General features: G+C 39.8%; 1 protein-coding gene across 2 annotated transcripts in view; it reads right to left on the bottom strand.

The window, feature by feature from the left end:
- The window catches only part of dnd1 (DND microRNA-mediated repression inhibitor 1), a 12,384-nt gene extending 7,178 nt beyond the window's left edge, over positions 1–5,206 (bottom strand). The window contains exons 1-2 of one of the 2 annotated variants that reach the window (XM_037977228.1): positions 5,079–5,206; positions 4,429–4,517 (exon numbers count right to left, since the gene is read on the bottom strand). In XM_037977228.1, the coding sequence (XP_037833156.1) occupies positions 4,429–4,449 (21 nt within the window). In that variant the 5' untranslated portion in view covers positions 4,450–4,517; positions 5,079–5,206. Of the gene's footprint in view, positions 1–4,428; positions 4,611–5,078 lie in introns of those variants that run through there. The other variant, XM_037977227.1, reaches the window with a different exon arrangement.
- Positions 5,207–9,712: the final 4,506 nt, after the last annotated feature.

The raw sequence follows: 9,712 nt of genomic DNA, 5'->3' as shown, positions 1-9,712 counted from the left end.
ATTGTTGAAGGTGCAAAGTAAATGCAAAAAAAGTGAAGTAAAAACATAGTAAAAGCATTACTATGTATTTCTTATACTGTTAACCCAAAATCTCCTGAATCCTTTTAGAAAAGTAAATGATTTAATAAATACATAAATAGGCAGAGAGCCTAACCCCCCCAATGTTGAACCCAAAGTTACGCCCCTGGTTGTGTGGCTCAGTGTCGTCTGCTCAGTTGCGTTTGCATGCGGGGGATGGCGTCTTGTTGCACGGGGCCGTTGCCTTGCTGCCGCTGTGGCGCACTGTGTGTTGAGGGGGTGGGATGTGACGTGGGGTGTTCGCTGTGTGTGGGGCTTGTGCTGTGTGGGTGTGTTCTTGTTGGCTCTCTGGGGGTGAAGATCTCTTGCAAAGGTGCCCCCCTAAGGATGGGAGATTTGTGGCGCCTGTGTTTGGGGGCGTGTGTTAGTGTTTGTGTGCTGGTTGGGGGTGGCCTTGTGGGGGAGCTCGTGTCGGGGCTTGTGGAGGTTGGGAGGTCCATGGGAGTGGGATTGGAGCTCGCTGGGGAGTTGAGACTGTTTCTTCCTTGTTGGACTGTGTGGACTTTTCCTAGCCCCATCTCCTGATGGGGTCGGGGCCAGCGTCTAGGCCGGGGTCGTTTGGGAGGTGCCTGGCCCTTGTCCAGGTTGATGGTCTGCTCTACTGCACCCCAGAATGAAGGGAACCACCTCCTGGGTCCCAAGGCGGGTTTGCCCCTATGGGGAGGCGTTATCTGGAACTGCAGTATAGAGTGTGCATGGGGGGTGCGTGTGGGTGTATGGCAGAGGTGGCCAATCCTGGTCCTTGAGGGCCACTATCCTGCATGTTTTCCTTGTTTCTCTACTCCAACACTCCTGATTTGAATCAATGGGTGATTAACAGGTTTCTGTAGAACAAGAAGAGGTAATTTAACCGCTGAATCAGTTGTGTTTGAGCAGGGAAACAAGTAAAACATGCAGGAGAGTGGCCCTCGAGGACCAGGATTGGCCACCCCTGGTGTATGACGTCCATTTTTGTGTGTGTCTTTGTTGGGTAAATGAGTGTGAATGTATGTGTGTATGCATGAGAGTGGGAACGTGTGATTGTGTCTGTGTGTGCCTCTTTATCTGTCAGGTTTGGTCTTGGCTGCCCCCTCTCCTGGATTATCTTGGGTACTCCACTAATGGGTTCTTCACACTCCCTGCTGGTGGGTGGTGCCTCTGCCTGCTGATGCGTTGGTGGATCTTGGTGTCCGAGGCCAGGTGCTTGGTTTTGTGCCAGCTCGCCCTGGTGACTGCATGACGGGGTCTGAGCGCTTTGACGGGCCTCTGCTGGGACGTGGTGTACCCTTGGGGTTCGGATCTCTGTGTCCATGCATGGGTCTGCTCAAGCAGGGCCAGTTGCCGGCATAGCCTATGGGCTCGTCGCTGCAGCCCCCTGGGGGGGCTGTGGTTGCCACTTAATATAACTTAAAATAACATAAACCATGTACTTTTCAGTTATTCTGTAATTTTTTCTGTTATATTTGCATATGTTGGTGGTTGCTATGGTTTGCCGTACTCTTATTTCCTTCACTCCATGAAGAAAAAGTGGAGCCAAAAAAGCGACTAACCGGCCACCGCCAGAGGATGTCAACCATAAGTGCGTAAAGAACTGACATCTTTTGAAAGAAGGATGGCCGGTGTTATGGCCAAAAGCGATCAGGCACGCCCCTGTGAGGGAGCGCGCACAGAATTAAAGTGCACGTCATCTCAGCTCTGGGCACTGTCCCTTTGCGTGTTAATCTGTGGTAGACATCACCCTGGTGATCATCCAGAGAGAGGAATGTGATGGGGAAGAAACTTATGGCTCACCAGCGGAAGCATAAATAATACTGCTGTTTTGAAAGCTTATGATAAAGTCGACTTAAGATTAAAGCTTAATTATGTAGTGAAATTAAATATCAGAGGAATCATGATGCAGTGTGGCTTCAATTCCCCACTTCACCATCTGTGTCGCCGGTGTCTCCTGTCTCCAAAACAAGCGTATATGGTACGCATGGCTCAGAGTTTGTGTGAGGGGATGCACATTTTTACATCAAGTTGTGTTTTATAGATCACAAACTTTGTGTGGAAAGTGACGTACGCAAGTTTCAGGCCCCGTTTTGTGTGTACGCCAGTTTTATAAATGAGACCCATGATCATCTTTTGTGGCATTAACACTCCTGCTCTTGATCCGAATCTGGCCAAGAAACTGGGACATCCTGTCACAGTAATAGATCTCAAGACTGCAGTCAAATCTCTACAAAATGGTAAAAGCCCAGTTCCAGACTGTTTCCTATCCAAATTCTACAAAATCTTCAGGAAGCTGCTGGCCTAATGATTCCTATTAGAGGTGTTTACTGACTCTTTTAATACACATACAGGTGCTGGTCATAAAATTAGAATATCATGAAAAAGTAGATTGATTTCAGTAATTCCATTTAAAAAGTGAAACTTGTATATTATATTCATACATTACATACAAACTCATATATTTCAAATGTTTATTTCGTTAAATTTTGATGATTACAAATGACAACAAATGAAAATCTCAAATTCATCATATCAGAAAATTAGAATCTTGTGAAAAGGTTCAAAATTGATGGCACCTGGTACCACACTCTAATCAGCTAATTAACTCAAACCACCTGCAAAGGCCTTTAAATGGTCTTTCAGTCTAGTTCTATAGGCTACACAATCATGGGGAAGACTGCTGACTTTGACACTTTTTAAATGGAATTACTGAAATCAATCTACTTTTTCATGATATTCTAATTTTATGACCAGCACCTGTATGTTAAAATGTCAGCAAAGCCATGATTTTTTTTTTGTTTTACTAAAAAAAGAAAATCTGTTTTACTATCCAGCTGACATCTCCTCTGCTCTTAATATGTTTAATCTCTCTGGCAAAGTGAGTCAATGAGGGAATTTTTTTCATTTTGAAGAATTACTATTTTTTAGATTCTCCATCTTAAACTTCAAAATTATATAAAGTTTTTCAAAGTTTGGCAATTTGTCGCTTAGATAGCAACAAGTGAGATTTGTTACCAAGAGTACCAGTTTGAAGAAATGTTTTTATTTTGGGATTCTGAGCCACTAATTTTAAATGGTGGAATACCCAAGGTTAACAACGACATCACATGTTCTTCAAAGGAATTCCCCAGCGCTATGGCAGAGAAAAACAGTCCATTTTAAAGGAAGTTAATAGGATTGAAAATAAAAACTTATTTCTGAAGGCATAAATCTTAGAAAAATTCCATTTAAAAAGGTAGATAATGAAGATTATGTTATTTTAGTTAGTCAGATTCCTAGATGGTGTTTTTATGAACTCATTTTCCCACTAATCTCAATTATGGCAAAAATCTAAATTCACACTTTTTCTGTACTGATGCCTGTGTTTATTACGACTTAGGACGGGATACAATTATTGATCGATTGTTACAGTCAAATGAAGGAATGATTTAATATTCTAACCTATTATATAACTTTGGACAAACCTGCTATCTATTTTAATACAGACCTTGTACGAGGGAAGAAAAAAACAAAACAAGAATTTACAGAGGAAACTTTATTTCTAATTTTAGACATATTTACTGCAGTGTACTGTTTTGTGCACTGCAATGTTATACCTATTTTGCATTTAAGTTTTATGACGAATTACATATTCCAGTAGTTGGCGATGTTGTTTGCTCTTAATAGTTGTGTGCAAAATGTCACTGGGCTGTGATTCCTAATCAAACTGTAACATATGGCAAGTGTTTTAATTATCAGAGGCATTTAGCAGTGGCTTCATGTCAGTTTGTTGATGGTAATTCCTAGTATATAAACAAAATACGTGAAATATTTAGGAGTTCAGGCCGGTGGCGCACCCTGTCCTCCTCACCAGTGGAGGCGCTGTTCTGCAGGAGGCGCTTTCTTCCGACGTTTTGTTAAGATTATTTTCAGATAAAAATGCGTAATTGACTATACCATCTATAATAATGTGCTATTAAAGGATATGATTCTGAGCCACTTTAAAATAAAAAAACAAGCCTGTACGATAATTTTCCTCAAACTACCATCATTTTAAGCCGCGGGTTTAATACTTAAACACTGGCAATGGCAACACTGGCTGCGGGGCCAACGGCTGGAAGACGCCGCTTGATATCTAAAATATCCAACATAAAAGTAACTTCACCAATGTGTCTGTTACTCGAAATGGGTACGGGTAGGCAGGTAGGCGCAGATATGTTGGACAGACTTAATTAAGTTACACTTTCGAGCACTTTAACCAAAATGCGAGCACTTTCAACTCTTCCCAGTTGCGTGACGAGGACGCACCAAGTTACCGTGAGAAAGACGAGTCGGAGCTCCGGTAACAGACGGACTAACGGGCTCAGCCGAGCCGAGCTTCAACAGGAGGAAAGAACTCACCTGGGTCTGCTTTTCTGCCATGTTCTTTTCCGTCGTGGTTCTGAACTTGGTTCGGATGAGCTGTGCCGTCCGCCGCACCTGAAGCGTGTCTGGCCGGAGGAGAGAGGAGGAGGAGGTGAGGTGGGGTGGGGTGAGGGACCCTCATAGGGAGGGTTTTACCACCCGGCCCGGAAAAAAGGGTGAAAACAGGTCTGAGCTGACACGTTCCATGTTACCTGGAGTCATTACAAAAAGTTCACCAAAAAGAATCCTGCATCCTAGAGTAGACAAAGTCCCAACATGAGCAGCAACTGAGTCACTCCGAACCAGTCCGGTTTTTATTTTTTTCGGCATCTAACTTTTTCTGCTATTTTAGCTGTTTACTTATCAAAATAGTCAACTCATTCAAAAAAGGGGTGCTATGACAAAAACATTATTTTTACTTTGAAAAAAAAAATTTTTTAGTTTAAAAATAATGTTTAGATGTACTTCAGCAGACTTGATACTAATACTAAAGCTAATTCTGCTAATCCTAATACTACTAATATTACTTTGCTACTTTTAGCAATTGTTCTATTTTTAGCTTGTATTTTACTACTTTTAGCTAACCTTTTGCTTGTTTTGGATGTTTTGTTACTTTTAGGGGTTTGCTAGTCTTTTGCTACTCTTACCTTCAGCTTCTGCTCTGCTCAGGTTTTTGTTCTACTGTTTTGCTCCTTTTTAGCTTTTAGCATCCATACTGCTTCTTTTAGCTTCTTTGACAACTCAGTTTCAGCTTCCTCAGTAAACTCTAGAAGTCATTCAACACTCAGTCATCCACACTGTGTTTTCCTCTTGTTTGACTCAACCCAATTCAAGATGGCCGCCACAGCCAACCCACCTTATAAAATGCAAAAATGGCTACAACACAGGCAATTTCATAGCTATTGAGCCAAATCTTGGTGTGGTGGTAGCTGAAAATTTTGCTCAATTTATACTCTGATTGCATAGGATCGGCTTTTAAAACTTTGCCATTAATAATAAGTAAATAATAATATTAAAATTATTAATTAATTAGTCAACCTTGTCTCAAATGAACCACTGGATGGTTTTAATGAAACTTCCAGAAAGTAATCATAAGATGTACATCTACAACCTATTAAATTTTGTAGTCAACCCAATTCAATATGGCCACCACAACTAATCAACCTTAGCTAACACAAAAACTGTTCTAATCCAGTTTACAGATATTTAGCTAAAATTTGGTGTGGTTGTGTTTGAGCGTCATCTCCATCCTCTGAACACTTCACTTTGTGTGCCATCTTTTCTTAAATGTGAGGGCAAATGCCAACAGTAAAAGCCAGTTTGTTTGTTAAAAAATATCTAATGAACTGCTGGACAGATTTTCATTGAAACCACCAGAAATGTATTTGTTGTACTTATACTACTCTTTAACTCCCATTATAAAGTGCTTTCACCAGAGTCATTCAATTGTGAAAGTCTTGGATGCAGTACCATCGTGGAGGTACACGCAGTTTTAAAAAAAGTGATGCTCAGTTACTTTAGCAGACTGGAGATAATTTTATAGTAATGTTGGTGAAAAGAACAGAATCAGAAAATCTTTTAAGAGCTCTTGGTTGTTTAAATCATTAAAAAACGAAAAATTATAAATTATTTTTTCTTCAAATACCTTGAAAATTCATGTTGATTCTAGTAAGTTTAACTAAAGCCAACTGCACTTATTTTGTGATTCTCAAAAATATTTTACTTCTCATTTGAGTTTTCTCAGTTGAAAACAATTTATAAACCACTGGGTTCTTCATTTGTGAGGTGTTGACTCACATGTAAATCACTGTCCTTCCCCTCTCCCAAGGGTCGTTAATGACCTCTCATTCTCCCCCCACCCCAAGGTGCTTGAGAGCCACAGTCATTTGCGTTTCAGGGGCCTCTTGATGCCATGACAAGTAAAAGAATAAATTTTATGTAGCAATCAGTTCGTGTTCAGTTTGAACTGAGACTTTTCTGTCAGTTATTACAAAATAAAGGTTTCTCAACACACTGCCCCCTGTATCTTCACAACATTTTTATGGACTGCTGCTTAAACATTTTTAAGAAGCCAAGCATTTTTTTTTTCTTCTTTAGCCCAAGACATCCAGTTTGCTGTTTGTGTAGTGTCACCTCAGTTCAGTAGGAGGTTCTACATTGAGGATCAGGATGGACTGCTGTTCAGACTGCCAACCATATGTGGATAAAAAGGGTTTAGACTACATCCGAAGGTGGTATGAATGATAATAGTTTCACTGAGAAAATTCAGTTCTGTATTTAATCCTATCCAATCACAATTGGATATCTAAAGACTAAAGTTAATGACAAATGTGAACAGGCTCTCACTGTCAGAAGAGATCAGATCAGCCATAATAAGCTACTCTGAAAAGCCAAGAAACAGGTTTTCAGCCAATGACTCTGACTCTGAGTCTACAGCTCCAGAAGACCACCCCCTCCTGCTGATCCCCAAATATCTCAATATCTTCTACTGCAACCCCCAAAAAGGTTTTAGAAAACAAAGCAACTGGACTTCTATTCAGTAATTTAAAACAAATCGCTTCCCATTCAGGAACTGATTGAGGAGCTTTCTAAAATAACTAAGAAAGCTTTCTGGATGAGAAGTGAATCATCTTCAACTACAGAATAGTGGTCCGGTTGCTTTATTTTCTGAAACCTTTTTGGATTTGCCCTGTCTTGGATGGCTGAGAATCTACACCCACATATCTGCTACTGCAGGTTTTAGAAGAACACATCGTCACCCATCACCAACCTCAGTCCAGCACCAACAACTCCCTTCACACCTCACATCCATCCACACCTTGAGTACCCAGGGACCTTGGTCAGGATCCTGTTTGTAGACTTCAGTTTGGTGTTCAACACCATCATCCCATATATCCTCTCCTCCAAAGTTTCCCTGCTTAGCGTGTCCCCTCCCCATAATTGCCAACATTTGGGAATGTCAATGTGGGACAACATAGCGTGAAGCGGGCACCACTGCATCCCCCCATCCTTTCACCCCCTGCCCCCCAACCACATACACACACACATTCACATTTGAAGTATTACATTATCTGTGTTTAATTCTGTCTGCCCAAATATATACAGTTGTATATAAAAAGTTTTAACAGACATAGCTTATCTATTCATCAGCTGATCATGTCTTTAAAACATCATGCAAAAAACCCACTCCCAGAAATACACACAAACATCATAGATTCAACATGATTTTCCTGAATTCTGATAAATTAATTTGAATTAAACACATATCATAGTTGCGTAAGATTAGGGCTCTCAAGTTTTGATCTGAGCTTGGAGTGAGATTTGAGCTGCTAGAAGTCGTTAGATGACGTCATTGCCTAATTTGCATATTTGGTCATATTGATCAGGCTGTAGGAGAGAGGAATATCAACGGTGGCAAGACAAAAAATGAGTAAAAAACACACACTATCTCCCAAGACTTGAAGTGGGAGGGCAACATCTCCTCCATCTTCAATAAGACCTGACAGAGGATAAGGACTGGGAATGGACCATGAACCCCCCAAGTCCCTATCCTGGGCCTTGATCTCCTGGGGAAAAAAAAAAGTAAGATCAGAAACAGGTCCAAAGGTGTTGAAAAGCGTTTGATCCTGACTCCCTGCTGCACTTCATGTTGCTATTCAAGAGTAGAAACTCTCTTTAAAATATTCAGTTAAATAAGTACAAATCCTAAATATATTGTCCATCACTTTTATACACAATATGTACTGTTTTACTTATTAAAAAAAGAAGACATCAACGTCAAGTACATTTAATTTAATAGAAAAATCAATTTTTTCTTTTTCTTTTGTTTCTTTACTTAAAAGAAACATGAGAAATTTAGAGAACGTTTTTAAAATTTCAATGAGAACTTTTAAGGAATTGTTTATTATCGTACTTCATGAAACTGTAGTTTGTTCAGTGGTAACTACGGAGCCCCTGCGGTGACATTGGATGAAAAAAAAAATCAGGCAAACTAAATCGTGGCCACGAATTAATTATCTCATGGCCACGAGATGCTAAATCGTGGCCATGAGATAATCGAAGACAGTTAATTCGTGGCCACGAGATAGTTCAAGTTAGCGGGATAGTTGTCAAGTTGTCTACTGTGCAGATGGACTCCTTACTGGACAGGTGTTGAGTAGAGGTAATTATTACTGTGTGATTTTGTATTCTGGAGTAGCTTTGTTATTTACTATTGTCATGGGGACGGTCAAGTCCTAAAGTTATTAGTGCTGCTAGTCGGACATGTTGTTGATAATGCTAAATGTAATAGGTTGGCTACTATACGAGCTAGGCTAATGATTAGCAAAACATGCGCTCTCTGGTCCAGCCACATCAGAAAACTTCCTCTACCTTTATGCGCCCGTGGATGACCGAGATAGGACCAGTAAAACTTGGAGAAAAGACGTGCTGTTCAAGCAAACAATGTCAAACAGCTTAGTTTTTAGAGTTTAGATTTTTGTTTAGGCCTACACATTTTCATGGCAACAACAGAGCTGCGCTGCATATTTTTGCGTGTGGTCGTGATTAATTTTTTTGGGCATACCTTTACTGTATGGATACATATCAGCTGTTTTTATAGTTATAGTTCTTATTTTCAGTTGTAATATAGGTTTAGTCTTGATGTGCAGTAGGTAGCTTAATATTTCAGGTCAGTATTCATAACTGCATAAATAGTGACTGTATATATATATATAGTGTGCTCATACATTACCTGAAGGCAGTTTGTCTTCTCTCCTTTCACTCAAATGCATTCCCCTTCAAGTGAAACAACGATTCATGAGAATACTTTTTTCTCTCGCGGTTGTTACATTTAGTTACATTTTTTAAATTACAGAGTCATTTGATTGTCATATCTTTTAATTGAAAGATTTGGATTTTTCTGAAGGCTACTTACAAAATGGAGAAATAAGACAACAGCTTTTTCCAGTATCTTCTGAACCGTGGAATTGGAAAAGAAATATTAGCAAAACTAAAAAATGACAAGGTAAGCTACTCTTAACCCTATTGTCGAAACTATAAAATTAATAATTTTCTTCAATATAAAATTTTATAAATATAGTCTGATTAAGTAAAAACATATTGTTTTTTATTCACCTTCACAATCACACCCAAAGTCTTACTTAAGGTGAACAGAGATCCTATTGTAACCCAAAAGATGAGAATATAACAAGGACGTTGTAACAGTCATTATGCTGTTTGGTTCCTAGAGATGAGTAGGTATCACCACAAAGGGGGCGCCTACTCCCTTTGTTGTACTATT

Source organism: Kryptolebias marmoratus, linkage group LG9 (assembly GCF_001649575.2).
Source record: "Kryptolebias marmoratus isolate JLee-2015 linkage group LG9, ASM164957v2, whole genome shotgun sequence".
Taxonomy (NCBI): Eukaryota; Metazoa; Chordata; class Actinopteri; order Cyprinodontiformes; family Rivulidae; genus Kryptolebias; species Kryptolebias marmoratus.
Note: the sequence above shows the minus strand (reverse complement) of the source record. Positions and strands in the feature narration are given on the sequence as shown.